The sequence below is a fragment of the Poecilia mexicana genome, unplaced genomic scaffold (assembly GCF_051168715.1).
Source record: "Poecilia mexicana isolate PSO_F unplaced genomic scaffold, ASM5116871v1 scaffold_9, whole genome shotgun sequence".
NCBI classification, from domain to species: Eukaryota; Metazoa; Chordata; class Actinopteri; order Cyprinodontiformes; family Poeciliidae; genus Poecilia; species Poecilia mexicana.
In genome coordinates this window covers 14,872,933-14,891,272 of record NW_028263378.1, presented here as the reverse complement: position 1 = coordinate 14,891,272, position 18,340 = coordinate 14,872,933, and the positions used below count along the sequence as shown (strand labels likewise).

The window sequence follows — 18,340 nt, the reverse complement described above, 5'->3', positions numbered from 1 at the left end:
GGGGTTTTGAATAATTTTCTAAAACCCATTGTTAGGAACCTCTCATGAAATTTACCGCATTTTATGAGAAAGTATTGAACAAAGGCATTAGAGCCTTCATTCAAAAAGTTGCTTGAAAACTAATGCTATTTGAAAGGCTGAGAAAAGTGTTAAGCTTAATGAAATGTGTAGAAATCCTGGCTTTGAGGTTATCACTATGTCGTGCATCTAAATCTGTAAACTGGATTTTTTTTTTTTTTTCCTGTGGTTTGTACCAAACACAGACAACATTTTAGACTGTTCAAAATGAGATTTCTTTTGGAAGGTGATATTCTGCAGAATTTACAAATTCAAATTTAGAAAACCCAAGTTTGAACTATTTTGGTGAAATCAGCACTTTCTCAAATATTCAAATCAGCCTGTCTTACACCAGCAGCCATGTCCAAATCATTTGAATCGTCCATTTTCCCAAATCGGTTCCCAAACCAAAACTTCAGCTAGTCATCTGTACCTTACAAGATGCCTAATTGCATTAATTGCATTATTATATTGTTGTATAATTGGCAATATGTGACATCAAGCAATCGGACACACATCCTGCATAAAGTAGCTGTTTAGATAAGTGCTAGATAAAGGTTATTGTAATGAAAAAACAGAGGAATTTTCCTTCATCCTACCTTTCTTTTGCCACACAGCCTGTTAACTTTGTATGCCCCACTGTCCTTCAGTTTCTTTTTTTTTGTTTCTATTTTGGCAGTAATCTTTGCCTTAACCTGATTTGATTACTCTCAGCCCTCTCTTGCGATAACCTTTTACTTCAAATCGACCCAACCTCCCGACCTACCCTGCTTTCACCTCCTATTTGGATCTGCTGTTGTGATTAAAATGCTTCCTGGCAGCTGCAGCTTGCTGAGCTAAGTGTCTTTTACTTTACTGTGCAGAAGCAATTCAGCATTTCTTTCTTGCATTTACTGCTTCATTTTCATGTCATAGTTTCTTCGATTCTTTTTTTTTTCCCCCTCACCTTTTAACCCTCCTCACCTCTTCATAGTTTCACTCGGACACTTGCGATCACTTTCTTGCCTCTATCTCTTATTCCTCAATATCTTTTGGCCTTCTGAATAACGGTGTCATCAACTCTTTACAGTGCTAAGCAAATTGAAAATTAGTGATTGCTAATCACAGAGCCATTAATGTGGCTGTAAAAGTGACAAAGACTCAGTCAGATACAGTATGTTAAATCTTCTGCTTTATTGGACTTTTGGCACTGGAAATGTGTGGTGTGAGAGGTAGAGACAACTCAGTTCAACTTTATGAAGAAAATGAGCCAAACACTGACACTTTAAAGCACTCCCTCAGTCATGCAACATTGCAGGCAAGTGCAGATGAACGAGTGAAACACAGACTTTAAATACTAATGTGCATGAATTGTCAGTCGCACTCTTTGCCCTGGCAGCTATCAGGTCAAGTCTTTTTCCTTCAGTGGATTTGTAATATGCCAAGTCCCCACACATACTCACAGGCAGTCACACAGCTACATGCACACACAAATTTACATGTACACGCACCCACAGACACACATACACTCTCTTCAGTGACGGCAATTTGTTCTGCCACCTTCCACTGAGACGTTTGTGCATAACAATCAAGAGTCCAGACACTCAGGGGCACAGCAATAGAGGCAGCTACTTGTGGCAACTGGAAAATCTCTGTCAGTGGGTTCCTTCTGATTTTGTTTATGTTGCAAATATCCAAAGTGGATGAATTTATTTTTTCCCTCAATTGTGGCTGAACTAGTCCTAGGAAAACATGTCTCAACAATGATTTTTCTTCCTTGGTTTTGGACTTTAATGGAATATTTTTTTTCCCCTCATCTGCACTCCAGTGTAGACTTAAACCTGCAGAGGCTTACGACCTTACACAATCGCTTGTAACCCAGCAACAACTGTGCTGGGCTAGCCAACCTTTGTGGTATGAAATTTGCACAGCAACCACAATCACTGTCTCAGTGGCATTTGACCTTTTAAAGCATGAAACTGCACCCCCTCAGTTGCAGTCTCAGCAATGTTTATTCAAGCATGTTCATGTCTCATTTTTGTTTTTATTTTTTCTTTAAACTCATTTGTAATCACTCTGACATCTATTCAAACACTTTTAACAGAAGCTCCCATTCTTGTTTTTTTTTATACCCAAAATGATGTCATAAATGAGTTTTTGGTTTTTGGTGTTGAGGGTGATTTCACGATGGTCACAAACACAGTATAAACATTTTTATAGTTAAAATCCACAAAGTCTTCCAATGTCTGTGTCTGGGAGTGTGGTTATGATGTTTCACCACTGCTCTGAGCCACTGAGCTTTTTCCCAGATGTCAAGGACTGACTGCTTCAGGGTTCTCTTAAGCATTAGAGTGGTAAGCCACACTGTTGATTTACTCACACAGAACTCGCTCACTTGCTCTTTAAAGTCCAAGTGTGGGAAATAAAAAGAATAGAAAAAAAAAAGGTCTCGGTAACAGAGAGGCAGAAAGTGTCATTGAGATGTCACACAAAAAATTTCTATGAAATGTGTAAATCAATAGTTAAGAAAAATCACAGGGGATTAAGCTATAAAACATAAGAGTAAAGTAAGATCTATAATACCAGAATATTTAAATAAAAAGTGATTACCACAAATTATTAAGGTAGAACATAAGGACATACTTAACTTAGAGTAAATGTGCCGTGATTTACTCTAACTTAACCGTGCTGTTAACCAAGCAATTCTTTTCAGTGACTGACGACAGCTTTGCTGTTTAAAGATCACAACTGGCTCTTGAGTCATTTAATTGCTTACATTGACTTTGATTTTTCACACATTTTCACATTAAAAAAAAACACAAACTTGCACAGACCATAAAGACTTTATTCATCTTCTTCACAAGCCATGGTGATGAGGGACCTGGGGCAGAGGTATGGTGTAGAAAATCCAATTGTGGAAAATCCAGTCGTGGCGCATTCTTACCAGGACAGTCCGTTTGTCTGGTCTGGACCAAAACACATTGCTTTTTTTTGTTTGTTGTGATTTGTTTTCATATTATGGTCTTTTTTTTTTTTTGCAACTGGACTGTCATTTTTAAACAAGTCTATGCAGGTGTGACAGTCATTGCTGTCATTGGACAGAAATGATGGGGATAGGACTGAGCACAGACCCATAACAAATTCACTTTTGAAGTCCTGTTTGCTGGATTTCTGCTATTGTAAATGCGCGAGCAGCTCGTTCAGTGCAGATTTCACAACGGGATATTTCTAATTTTGGGACGACATTAGTAAGTGTGTGCTGCAATCTGAATGAGATGATATGCTCTGCCACCCCTGTCCCACAACTTTGCTGACAGCAGCATCGCAAAGCAGAAGACGCCACATCAGGTGAGATTTCAGTACATGCAATAATAGCGTTAGCTATACTGAAAGGCTCATTTTTACCACATTGCTCAGCAACGGGAGCTTGTGAAATCCAAAAAGAATATTTTGTTGTTGTTGGTTCAGGTCGAGACAGGTCTGTTGTATTCACACCAGAAGCAAACTACACTTTTTTTGGAAGCGGACCAAAACACGGGTCTCGGTCTGTTTGTTCGGTCCCCGCCATTGTTTGCTTCAATGTATTCACGCCTACACAAAAACGTCCAGACCAACAGGAAAAACAAACTTTGCTTAAAGTGTACCAAAAGTGTCAAGTTTGAATGCAACCTGTATGTAACATAATTGCAACATAACTGCATGAAAAGGAGCCTACGCAGCTGGGTTTTAAACTCATAAAACCCAATTACAACCTTCTGGCTGTAAAGCAAAGGAGCTAAAAACTGAACCAGCATCCATCCCAGATCAAAATGATAAATCATAATTATATTTTTTGTTAAGACAAGTTGCTCTCACTGAAGGGACTCATTCTTATAGATACCAGAAAATCAAATACTGTGAGCAATCTGGGTCCATAGTGTGATGCTATGTTTCAACTGAAGGCTGCATCCACAACCTTTGCACAGCCTTTTCATTGACTGTTCTATAGATGTACATACACTACTTAGTTGTAGAGAGGCTGTACTTTCATTAGGTAGTCGTTAATGTTCAAGTTAGGGCAGTTGTTTAGGGCACGGGCATTAAAGTCCAGTCCTCAGAGAACATTGCCCTACAAATGTTAGGTGTGTACCAGATCAACATAAATAAATTAAATGGCTCAATTACCGCATCAGCGTGCAGTCAGTTCTCACCAAGGTCCTGCTAATAACACATTTGATTCAAATGTGTTGAAGCAGACACAGAGACTGTTGAATGTCACTTTGATTTACAGCAACACATTTTAGTCGTGTTTAAGCATAGACAAAGCTTATACTCGAACAAGAGATGCTTCATCCTCTTTGCATGGCAGCATTTTAAACTTTACAGGATCTTTGGGTGTTTGTTGTGCAGATTCTCAGTCAGCCGTAACATAACAATCCGAAATGCTTGAACAGAAGGCAAGCAGACTGTTCTAGAAAATTAAAATCTCGTCCAAATTACTTCTTTTTTTTTTTTTTTTTTGTATAGCAAATTTCAGCAGCAAGGCTTTCCAAAGTGCTTTACAGCATGTGACATTGAATAAAAAGATTGGAATTAAAAAAAAAAAAAAGATCCATATTTTTAGTCAAAACGCCACTTGACAAGGACTCTAAACCATCAAAAAAAAAGACTAGAGATTAATAAATAGATAAAAAGTAAAGATGAAAACATTAAAAACATCCATAAGCAACTCTAAACAGGTGGGTTTTAAGTTGAGATTTAAAGGCACCCAGTGTTTCAGCTGTTTTACAGTTTTCTGGAAGTTTGTTCCAAATTTGTGGTGCATAGAAACTGAATGCTGCTTCTCCTCGTTTGGTTCTGGTTCTGGGGATGCAGAACCTCTTCTCAGTCTGATCATTGGTTGTAGATTTCAGGCAACTGGTTGTTAGAACGGTCACACTGATACAAGTGATACACTTCGAAGCTGAGCCAATGCATAAAGGTGTTTTATTCATCTCTGATTCATCTCTAGAGTCTCAAATGTTAAATGGTTAGAAATTGGCGCCTACTTATTAGCTTAATTGTGATAACAGAACAGAGAAGGTTGCCTCTGATGATGAGTTAGAAAACCCAACATATGTCCAGAACTGACGTAGCACATCTCCAGTAAAAACAAAAGGAGCCCAGTTACATTCTGCTCAAAAAACACAGGATGTTAGGATGTGATCATAACGGTTCAGTTGTCTGAGCTCAACCACAACAGATATCTCATGATCAAAACGTAGCAAGTTTCCATGGTTGAATTTATTTATTTTATACCTTAAAGAATGCTATGATGACATGCTGCAAGGAAACAAAATCTTTCAGAATTGTCCGAGTTTGAGTTAAAAAATGCGCTTTATATGCTTGCAATGCTTTGGTCTGCATAAAAATATAAATCCTTTATTTTGAACTGAATGAGGACCATATCTTGGTCTGCCAAGTTTGAACGCTCGTTGCTGCTTTCAAAAATACAATGCTTGTGTTTTTGTTTCTGCTGAACCACATAGAAGCAGCGGAAAAGCTTTCTGGTCAATCTTTGAGCATAACTGAGTGAGCCAGCACTGCTGAGTACTGGCTCCATGGCAACACATTAAATTGTTTACTTTTTTTCAAAACCTGACTTTAGATTGAAAGACCTTGTCTGATGTCTTCAGCTGATGACAGGTTGTGAAGTGTTGAAATGACAGGGTGGGGAGGTCAGCAAAAGAATTGGTGAAGTAGAAGGACAATCTTGAAAGTTAGTGAAAATGACCCTCTTTATAGCCTCGTTGAAAATGTGACATTCAAAGTCACAGTGTACTTTCATGTCTTCCATTTTGATATTTTTGGATCTCTACCGGCATTTTGAAAGGAACTCTTAAGTTGACAACGTAAATGAATGCTGCAAAAACAAGCACCTCTAAAGACTTTAGGACACAGAGTTTAAGAGAGCGTTGTGGATTTATTTTCATCAAGGTAAATTACTAGGATAAACAATCTAAACACGTCACTATGCATCTTTCAAGAAGGTACAATCAAAAATTAGGTCTATTTATTAGAGCAATAACATAAATAATGTTCTTAACCTATAAGAGAAAGAAAACAAGCTGTAATTGTTATTGATTTGAAATATCATGTGATTGTCTTGACAATTATAAAAAATATGGGACTAAAACCCTTTATTTGCTTCCCTCTGTGTTTCCCCTTCGGAAGCAACTGGGATATAATAAAACTAAATGAAAACTGACACTGTTGTTTGTGGCTGGGTGAAATTAAATTGCATTTATTTAATAAACTGCCATTTATGAAATTAATGATCAAATAAACCACCACCAAGACCGCCATCACAGAGACTTGTGAACAAAACTGTAAAGTAATGGAACCACATACAAGATGAATGTCTTTTGTACAGTGATGACAGTGAATTATGATTTGTTTCTGTACTCTCGTGCTTGAATGATTCTCTTTGAGTACTATAATCATTTAGATACAGTCCATAGGTTCATCTTGTTTGTTTTGTTGTATTTCAAATTGCTGCCATGTGGTGTTATGTTAGGTTCTGCAGCTGATTTTGTAATCTGAATGCCGTCTTGTCATGACTTTATTACATTAAAATTGTTCAAGCTTCACACATCAGTTACTTTGTTTCTCCACTACTAGCACAGCTACAATAAAAACTGGCAATCTGGAGCTTGTACACACTCTGTGCTGGAGGATATGAGCAGCATATGCATGAGCATGATTGACAGTCCAAAGTGTTTTAAAAGAAAATAACAGAGATAAAAGAGCAGGAGGAGCAAATAGTGCTTAGAATCACTTTCTATAGACACTCCAGCTTTTGTAACTTTGAACTAGAAACAAAGCTTACTCTGAATTTCTTTTTTTTTTAAATCTTGGTCTGTGATTTTGTTTGGTTGATTAAAATGTCCTCTCAAATGTTTCTCTTTACTTTCTACTCCCAAGAGGTAGACAGAGAGGAAAGACCAAAAGGAACACATAATGCTTAGAATCGTTTTCTACATCTAGTCCAACTTTTTTGTAATTATAAACCAAAGCAAAGCTCACCTTGCATTTCCTGATTTTTTTTTTCCTGTTTTGTTGATTAGACTGTTCTCTCATTTTTTTCCTCTATACTTTCTATTCCCAAGAATCTCACATTGCTTTTTATTGCTTGAGCAGCTGCATCAGGGGGAAACTGTTGTGATTTGGAATGGGCAGCATGCATGGCAGAGACACCCATTTAGGATAATTGCTCTGAAACGTGCTTATGTAGAGGTGCCCAAGGCAACAAGCTAACCACAAACATAATAACAGTTTTAGTTGAGTGATGGAAGTTTTAGGTGAGGAAGGAAGGAGGTGGAGAGGGACACAGAGGGAAAGGAATTTGGAAGGTGCTTTTATGCAAGAGGATACTATTTATTTATTTATTTATTTATTTTGCTGATGCTGCTATATAGTGAACACCAAGTTGCACAAAAGAGCACTTCACCCGCTCCCAGCTGTTGTATTTCTAAAATGCTATTTAGAGAAGTATATGTTGGTTTTGCTGATATTGAATGCTGGACGGTGCTATTTAGGGAGTGAAGTGGGGTCAGTGAATGAGCACATCTGTCACTTCTGCCCTGTGAAAATATTTCCCTTGAGGACACATGCACAAAACACACACCTTCTGCTGTCATGCATTTGTGGTACCCCTTCAACTGCTTATTGTCTTTAGTGGAAATGTACAAGGAAAATGCGTCCTTCTCATGTCAGCTGGTAGAGTTACTCTTCTTCAGCATCCTGTCTCACAAATGTGTGTCTGTTCATCCCCAAGCAGTTTGCTTTAATCTCCTTTAATTTCATTCTCAATCTTTATTGAAATCAACTCGCAGCCAACTTCTCATTTCTCCATCTCCCATCCTAATTAAGACCAGGAAATTGTTCCTAGAATTCCTTGGCACTGGAAAAGTGCGTCTCATCCAGGAGTCACTTTTCTTTCTCCTTGTGTCTAGTTTTTTTTTTTTTTTTCTAATTTCTTGTTTCATGTGTTACTGTACCTGCCTGCTTGTTTTCATCTCCTCTGTGCTGTTTTCTCACTTACCCTGCTGTCTCTAGCGTTCCCTCTTTGTTTTTCAGCGTTGGTACATGTCCGTGTGGGTAGCCATGTGGTGGATTTAGAACTAAAGCTTTTGGTGATTACTCCCATAATGAACCATCATGCTCTGTTCAGTCTGTCATCCCCCAGAGGGATTGATTGTATTATGAAGTTATCATTCAGCCCGAGACATACTCTGTGTCCTCACACAACTCACTTAACCAATATAGCTGTACACACAGAATGAGTAATGAGTAGATTTATATTGCACAAAATGAAAGCTTGCCTTGCAGTTCAGCAGTTATACAGGCACATTTTGGGAGTCCTTAATATTTTTTGAGCAGCATGTCACTGGAATTCTAATGAAACCAGTTTAGGCTTATTGCTCTTATGGATTTATATATGGAACATTGTTTTTCACTTTTCACAAATCTTACAAACTTCTGTAGTCATATTTCAAACACAGAAGCTTTTTGCTTCACACAATTCAAATCCTGCTAAATATTGCTTATTTTTCCTGTCTGATAGATTTTGTTTGCCTTTAATGCAACTCTGGGTTAGTTTACCGGTCCTTTGGAGTTTTGTACCCAAAGATTGCCAGTTCATCCTACCTTACCACCATTTTGTATTCGCTAACAAACCATTGCATACCTGCCTGCCTGTCGATTAGCTCCTTGATGTGTCTACCATTTGGTACCAACATTTTTACCTGGTCTTACACGTGTACTTATCACAGCTAATATTACTGTTTCTGTGGCTACTAACATTAAATGTGACTGCAATCAAACTTTTGTGTAAACAGTTTGCGACCCCAAAGCAAACCATGTGCACAGAAGAAGAATGTCGATGTCAGACAGCCAAGCTCTGTTTATGGATGTAATAAGAGATGCCACCTTATGTGGATCAATTTTAAAGTTGTTGAGCAAGGGGAGCTGACAGCATTTTTTTTATTTTTTTATTTTTTTCCAAAATTATAAAGAAGGAAACTGATACAAAGAAAGCACAACTAACAGCAATGGCCTTTTGTGTGGCACTGACTGCAACTTCTGCAGAAAAGTCTGTCTGGATGCCAGATCAGAATCAATAGTGACAGATTTCTTTCAATAGTTCAGAAGTTTCATAATTACAATTTTCAGCTATTGTTTACTTTTGGATTTACTGCGTCTGGCTTCTGATGGTGCAGAATTATGGCAAATATCTCACATTCAGCTGGGATTTGACTGCAATAAATAACTGGCATCAAATCGGAATGTAAGTAATATGTGGAGTTAATCTGTCAATGTGATTGAATGGATTTGATTATATTTCTCTGGATATAAATTGGATTTGTCTATCTTGTAAAGTGTCTTGCAACAACACATGATACACCACAGTATACTTTGTGCACAACAACATTTTAGACATTTTTATGAGTAACTATCCTCAACTGAGTTGTGGGATATATTACCATAAAATGATTGCTGATTGTTCCAGTGCTTTGCATTTTTGTATTTTTACAGTCTTGGTCATTTCGTAACTAATTGTTTTTGGGTTGTTTTTTATTTATTTATTTATTTATTTTATTTTAGGGAAAAAAGAATCCATCTGCAGTGAGATGTTTTGCACTGACCACAGCTTTCTATCCGCTCTGAGGACTGATGATTTTGAGCAATGTTTCTTGCTGTACTTACAGGGCTTAATCTACAAACATTCCAAATAAGGATTGCTAAATTGTGAGAGAAAAAGAAATTGTACTCACAATAAGCGAGTGTCTTGCACGTGATCTACAAAGATTACGAGGAGTGCAATTGATTGTACAAGCAAAAGTGGTGCAAACTGCCCTCTTTTCATTAGGATTTGGCGTTTGCTGGCTACTGGTTCAGCATGGAGAGAGTCTGAGGGTGGAGTGGCCATGAAAGAAAGATGACGTAGAAAGTCATTATGCCTGAGGTTTCATAACGACAACAGCTCACATGGGCAGTAGCATCCCTGTCTTGTCATAACATCCCAGTCTGTCATTGCAAGGGAACCACCTCTAATTTCCACGCAATATTTCGAAGGTGTGTCAACCAACACAAACCCACAACTTCCAGAGTCTTACTGAACTCATTCACTGATGGGACCTTGCCACCGAGGAGCTTTTTAACCAGACCGATGGCCTCAGCACCAGAGATTAGAGAACCCGACCCAATGTCCGCAGACTCTGCTTCCTCACTAAAAGATGTGGAAGACTGGAAGTATTGTGACCTGTACAGTTATATACCACACATATAACTTCATCTTAGCTTTGGACAGCTTGACAATTTAAATAGTTAAAGATGTACTGATATATGTGCAATCTTTAAAGATACTCAAATGGCAAAACTGCTTATTTTTTTTAATATAACTTATGATATTATATGTTGAGCATGCATGATAAAAAATATATATAGTTTCTAGAAAAAGGCATTTTTAGAGCTGCATCTTCTGTATTTCTCCCTTTAACCATTTTGGTTGCAACTTTCCTTCTTTCCTTCCCGATTACACCCTCTACATCTTACTGTGACCGTCTGCATGAAATTCCCTGACAGCAACTCAAAGTCAACCAGTTCAATATAAAAAAAAAAAAAGTGCTCTGTCTAGTCTGGATGTACCTGCAAATGGTGAACTACTGCTGACACTTAAGGTGATTAAGAGCACACTTGGGAACAGGACACAAGGGTAGACGTGCAGCACACACTGCATGTCATGAAAGTTTTCTGAACACTTTGGAAACTTAAGGGCAAATGATAGAACAGTTATTTTTCACACCTTTAATGTTATCTTTTTTAAACATAAAGTTTAAAACATATAGAATTCATCTCTTACCTCCATTTTTCTTTAGCTTATTGCACACCAGGGATTCTCAAACTTAATGTATAAAGTTTCAAATGTGCTTTCAAGATCCATGGCCAGAAACAACCGGAAAACCATTTCATCCAGTGTTCTTACGACTTCCAAAGAAAAAGAAGCGACACTTAACACCTGTAAGTGTTAAGTGGTGTAATAAGCAGGCTAATTTTGTAAGAACCTTTAACTTAGCCAGTATCAACTTAATTACTTTTGATGCCTCAAAAAATGAAGTACTTTTCTTTAACCACGACTAAAACAATAAACAAACTGAAAATTAACACCTTTAAACAACTGAGGTAAAACTTACAGATGAAAAGTAATCATTTGCACCAGGGTAATAATATACACATGCTTTTCTTAGTCACATATCAGTCATGGACCAGTTTCACCTTTAGTTTCAGTCCAAGTCATCGGGGAGAATTGGCACAATGAAACCTCATATTTCAAGCAAACTCTGCGAGTGTCTCTGCTTTCAGCTATTCCTACTTTACCCTCATCATCTCCTATAGATATCCATCACATCATCAGACTGGTCCCATAAATAAGCCGGCTGCTAAGCCTTGCTACACTGTCACTTATCTCACGTTACAGTGTGCTTTGTTAGCTTCTTCTGTGACACGCTAATTATTTTCACATGTGGTAAACTCAACTTTCCGAGCAGACATATGTCATTACAATGTATCATGAGGCAGCAGACTAAAAGCCTGAGTCAGATAGTGAGGAATTAATCTTTCACACTCTGTAAATATAAAATAATTTAATCTAGAAAAAACAAAAACTATGACCGTGGTAGAAGTCGCCATCAACAAAGAAAAAATGTCAGTGTTAAAATACTGTGGTAAAATTTTAAGAAAACAATACAATGAAAAAGTGGATTGAAAGATGCGTACGTCCTTAATAGTTTAATTCTACCAGTGTGAGCCTTTTTCCGTCTCAAAGTGAATGAAAAAAACATCTGAGCTCTCAAATCATTCAGCGGGAGAAAAAGCTACACATTCCGTGCTGCTTTGTAATGCTGTCATTTATCACAGCACGCGAACCATTAATGTGAATCATGTATTGTCTTTGGCTTGCTGGAGATCCCTGAACTCTGATGGAACCTACAAAGACAGAGACTGAGCACACATTTAGTACATAGTTATAAAGAGAAAAACACACAGCAAAAGTGGCTGATGGGAAAGTGTTTGTGGTTTTATGTGGATTCCAACAACAGGTTATCTGTATTGATGCTAAGTGTTTTCCCTTGTTGTAAACTAGGAAGGTGTGAGAAGCCACTGCATGCATGACCGACTTAAAACGTAACTATAATTAGTCTGTCTTACCCTCACTCTGCTGACTCAAGAGAGAGGGTAAGACTCTAGATTGTGCTGATATTGTGCTAACTATGATATTGTGCTTCCTAAGTGCTGAATTACTCTTTTATCTTATTTTATTTAACTTTATTCATATTTTTTTATTATTCATGGGTACCTTATCTTCATATTTTAGTAGTACTTGATTTTATTTTATAAATTCTTATTTATATTTCTTGAGTTTATTTAATGAAAAAAATACATTTGGGTTGTCGCTTTGTAATGCAACATTTAATTCTCTTGCGCCACCAAACTATAACACATAGTTTAAGCTTCTTTTCCACTACACAACTTTTACCTATTTTAGCATAATTAAAATAAAAACACTTTTCTCACTGCTATTCCTTGACTATTATAAAATGCTTCCTCTTCTCTCCTCAGACCTGAAAAAATCATTTGAACAAGAACCCCTTGGAAAAGAAGTGTCGTTGGAGCAGGAGGTGCTGCTACAGTGTCGTCCTCCGGAGGGCATTCCAGCTGCTGAGGTATGTGCAATATTATCGTTAACCTCCTCCTGAGCTGAAAGGAAACTAAGCCGCAAGATCAGCAGAAGGAAGTCATTGATGGAAGAGAGTGACAAAATAAAACATAAAAAAGGAGGCTGATATATATAGATAGAAGTAATCATATGGGAAAAGCCTGGAAGCGCCACAGAAATACGAGTTGTATCAAATACAGTACTCAAATTAAATACTTTATGTTTGACGGGTTTTTTTTTTTTTGGGAGGGGGGTGGAATCGATTAATCAGAGTGTTTTGTCAGGAGCGGCATGGAAATGTTACATGTTGTATTTCACATACCATTATATAACATACTGTTTACTTTAAGAGAAGTAAACAGACAAATCTGTTATGTAATCCTAATACAGTATTGGTACTGTTGCAGTAATCCACAACAGTACATTTAGCCATGCATGATCTAACTTGTTGCCTCTTTGGATAGACTTGCCCAAATTAATTTTAGGAATACAACACAATGTGTAACACTCATACCGTTACATTATTCAACGATAAATGTGCCGAATTGTCACGGGAAGAAACAGCCTTAAATCTGTTTTGACAGATGGATGCATAGAAGCTCTGCTACATGTTTGAACTGAGACCCTAAGGGTCCCCAGAGATCCAATTTGAGGACTATTTAAACCCATTTAAGGGGAACAAAATAGGAAAAGGTCAGTAGGGGTGAATCATAATCAAGGTACTTTAAAGTGTTGTGCAGCATGAAACATATTAGAGATTACTACTTTAAGTAAGCAAGCATATTTGCTCACTTGTGTGACCTAAACTTTGCAACAAAATAACTGCTCTTACAGCAAACATTTAATTATGTTTGTGGGTAGAAAACGAACACAATGAACACAATTATATTCATCAAGTGTAATGTCACATTGACATTTCATTAACTTATAAAGTTGACCCTGTAGTCGGCATTTATTTTGGGGCCACTTAGGTCACTTTAATTCTCAGAGTGCTGGATCTACATCCAAACTGTTTGCTGTTCAGATTGTTGTTTAATTTCTCACTTTCAGATGGTTTGTACCTGTACGTATGAAAAGTCATTATTTCATCTATGTAGTTGGTCACAGGGGAAGTGCAGTGACCCCAGGCTGCACTTTGAGACGGCTTCACTGGCGGATGGGGAGTCTCAGAATCAGGTTTCCATCCTCAAGGTTTGATAGTCGTTTGCTCTTGCACTTAAGTACATAACTCCCCTAAGAGAAAAGAGAGAAGGCATATCAGCATACAAATTGAGAAAGCATGTAGGAGAAAATTTAAGATGGAGGTGGGATAGAAGAAAAGGAAGACAGGGAAATCTGTTTTTTTTCTCCCTGATTATTAGTCAGTTTTTGTGTCTTTTTGTTGTCTTACACCTACTTTCACCCTCTCAACTCATGCTCAGTTCCTTCGGAGACCGGCCTCCGCACTAATGACTCATTATCACTCCTGTCTTATCAGCATTTTTGACTGCAGTTTATATTTGACAACTCTTTGAACACATTTGTGCAGCAAAAATTGTATGGACACAGACACACACTCATGCGCAACCATACAGAAAAATAAAGCTACTTTTCCATTGTGTTCAATTTGCTACCTTTTTCCAGTCGTCTTACTTTTGTCATAATGGGATTTCAGGAAAATGGATTGGTCTGTCTTGTCTGTCTGCTGAAGCTCTTTAGAGGGATTTGGATTTAAAACCATCTGAAGACCCTTGGTTGAAACCCTGACTATTTTTTTTATTGCCCTTGATTTTCTGTTTTTCTCAGTTCTTATCACATCTTTTCTTTTTGCCATCAGCTCTGTTCTCAGTTTTATTCGCTCCCTTAGGCCCTGGCTACAGTTTCTCCAGATTTTATTTATTTTATGGATATATATTTTTTCCTACTTCTGTGAAGAACAACTGTGTATACAATCCAGGGATAGACAATAGGGACAAAAAGTTCTTCATTTTGTGTTTTGCATTGCTGTTGCAATAAAGGTGATGATAGCGTTGTTTTAAGATATTCAATTGATATAGATATATGCACCAAAAGCTTTGGAATCTGTTTATGAATCATTTTGATCATTGTTGATGTCACCTAATTCAAGTCACAAATACAGTGACTAGTTTAGACTTGACTTTATGACTTTTGATTCAGACTCTAAGGCAAATGACTACAAATGGAGTTGAATCTTTCAGCTGAAAATTCACCACTTGTGAACCCCTTTGACTGCTGGTGTTGGTCAGAAGGCCAATTGGTGCCGATTACACAACATCTTTGCTTCTGTGAGTCTGCCCCAGGGCAGCTGTAGTTACAATATGAATCTGTGTCAATGGGTGGATGACTGAATGTAGTAAACTGCTCTAGTCCTCTGGGCCATTTACCATTTAAATATCTTTACACAAGATAACCTTTATATCAAGTTATGGAAGAGAAATATTGAGAGCTCCCAAGGACCTAATATAGCTGGTATGTGTACTTGTATTCATAGAAATACCCTTTTTATTTGAGGTATTTTTCATTTATCTGAGACAAAAATATGCAGCAATGCCATGCTAAAATAATAGTTGTTTAAGAAATACATATTTTCTGACAGACATTGTTTCAAAAAGAGATGTTAGTGTAGAAAATATGACCAAAGTTCTTCTGAATAACAATATTTGCTGTGAAATGCAGCACTTTTTTAACACTTGAGGTCAACTGCACTTGCTGCAAATGTATGCCAAATATATTCACCTTTTTTGAAAAGCATTCATATGTAATGGGTATGAATTATTGATTTTTTACTATTACTTACATAAATGTTAAACTAATTTGACTAAGATTCAATTAAATTTAAATTCAAAGTTTAGAGCTTGAGCCTTGACTTGTAATATGCAGGTTTTGACTTTGGACATGAGTTCAGACTTACGTGTCTTGAAACTTGACTCGAAACTGGAGAAGAAGAAAAAAAAAAAAAAAAAACATGATTTACCTAACATCTCTGCACGTGGGCAGGATGAGCACATGCAGTGGAGAATCTCTGCTTTATGGATACAGCATAATGTTTACAACTTGAATCCTCTTTCTCTCACTTTTTTTTTTTTTTTTTTAATTGACAGCTCTCGTTCTTGGTGTCCTGTGACCTCTCTTAAAAACGTTCTAATATTAGTGACCACAGTCGCCTTGTGGACCAGTTGACGACTGCTGTAAAGTTGTCAACGTGATAGGCCTGATGGCTTGATATGTGATATCCATGTCTTACTGCCCAGCTGGTACCTGACTGTCAACATGCTGAAGCAAAGTCTTTACTCCCCAAACAAACATGCTTAAAATTTACATTCATACTCATAAAACGTGCAACAGCAGACAAATGCCAACTCTTTTCTCCTATTGACACATGCAGTGTGTGTGCATTTAATATATATGAAGAAAGAAAAAAAAAAGCATTACAGCATGACTAGAAGCACACAAAAGGACAAGTTTAAAAGATCATTTTAAGTGCTCCAGTGCTAGCCTTCAGAGGTCAGGGTCAAACTAATTCCAGGCACCAAAGAAAATGTCTACACACCTACATGCTGCTGCCTCATTTTCACTCTCCTCAAACAACACCTTTTCTGTGAACTGAAAGTCTTTTCTACATGTTTTTTTTATTTTTTATGCCTTGCATTCTGATCCTACTGTGAGAGACGATTCAGGATATTCAGATGCAGCTAAATCTTCTTGATTAAAGAGTCTGTAAATTCAGTGGACTGTCAACAGTTGCAGCTGAACGTTTACTTTCCATAAAACTATCCTCACAGTTTGGTTTAGTTTTTTTTTTTTTTTTTTTTTTCATCGCAGAGATCTCGAGTCCAACGACAGATAACACCCTGAAGTAGCTGTGCTAAAGGTGAGCAACTGTTTGAAATTTGGAACCGAGCCACAGTCAGTTCAAGTGTATACATACCGCACAAATGTTGTGAGGCCCATTAGGACTCGAAGGCAGCAAACTGACAGCGATAATACATATATCTTATAACTTAAAAGAGTCCGTGTGACCCCAGAGGGTAAGGAGAGTCAGTGGACAGCACACGACAGGTGGAGTTATAGATTTCTGCATGCTCGTGCGCGTGCGTGTGTGTGTGCCTGTCTGCGTCTGTCTCTGTTTTTGAGTGATTACCCCAGCTGCAGCGAAATAAACACATCAGTGTGTGGTGACAGGCACTCCACGTGTCACTATCGCACAAGCACGCACACACTAATGCATACACAAAAGTCAGACAGTAACTTGATACGTTTCTGGAGCCTGGTCAAGTTCCTGTCACATTCTTAACCACTTAATCCACCGTCTTAATATATGCAGTTACTGAGATAATGGTTTTTGACCACTCCTTAAATGTACTGTGGCGTAACATATTTAAACCACAAAACAATTAATTCCTTCACTGGGTTGTGCAGCATGTTTTTTGTGTGATACTGTTGATTTTCAGTAAAACCAGTCATTCAATTGTAAGATTCAGAAAATGTTCTCCTACCGGAGACATGGCCACTACTGCTGTTTTATAGCTAAAGGATGGCCAAAGACATATTCATCTTCAAGATATTTCATCTTCAAGCATGCCACACACACACACACACACGCACGCACACACACACACACACACACCCACACACACACACACACACACACACACACACACACACACACACACACACACACACACACACATCTTCCCAGGGGGTAAACTGGCACATCTGTGCATTAGTGAGGCCCCAGGTTTGTTTTTCCCACTCATGGACAAACAAACCTTCATGATGACCATTGGTGCCATTTTTCTAACAAATGTTCTTGTTAAACAGTGTCAAGTAGGCTTAGACAAAAGTATTTACCTAATCATTTGGGCATATTTGCATACCTTTGTGTATGTGTGAGATTGTGTGATGAAAACTGTAGTAGATTTGACTGTCAGAAGGTATCATTTTTGGCGAGGCAAAATGCTTATAAATGCCACATTTTCAGATATTTAGAGTAAGCTGAGTAGGACTGCAACTACTGATTATTTTGCAGGTGGATAAATCTGTCAATATATTTATGATTAGTCTATTAGTAAATGGTTATTTTCAACTCAATTCAGTATTTTTAATATTGTGCCAATTTACAAAATGTACTTTTACAACAAGACACTTACAAAAAAAAGAGATGTCAATTCAATCCGATCACACAGATAAAATTGTTCCAAATTGATCCTAGTTATCAAAAACTGCACTCAAGCTCTGTTTATTATTCATATTGGTTAAAAAGTTTTCTATCTAAGGAAAGTAGTGAAACGTAGTGAAATCTTTACTTACTTTGTGTCATTGACTTTGGAGCAATCTCTCAAAACAGTGGAAATGAAAACTCCCTTTAACAGGAAGAAACCTTCACCAGAACTATGCTCAGTGTGAGTGGCTATCAACCACAACTGACTGGGGGTTTGAGAAGACAGAGCAAAAACAAAGTAGCACTGATCCAGAAGTTCATAGTATTTGAAAGAAAAGTAGTGAATGTAGTAGCTGCTTTAGTGGCTTCATTTAGGAGAGAAACACAGCTAAGCAGATAAGCTTTGA

General features: G+C 37.5%; 1 protein-coding gene across 1 annotated transcript in view; it reads left to right on the top strand.

Moving 5' to 3' along the window:
* LOC106916787 (netrin receptor UNC5C-like) overlaps nucleotides 1-18,340 on the top strand; it is a 202,897-nt gene that overhangs the window by 117,614 nt on the left and 66,943 nt on the right. Inside the window, exon 4 of the mRNA XM_014985307.2 lies at nucleotides 12,676-12,779. Within this exon, the coding sequence (XP_014840793.1) occupies nucleotides 12,676-12,779 (104 nt within the window). The remainder of the gene's footprint in view (nucleotides 1-12,675; nucleotides 12,780-18,340) is intronic.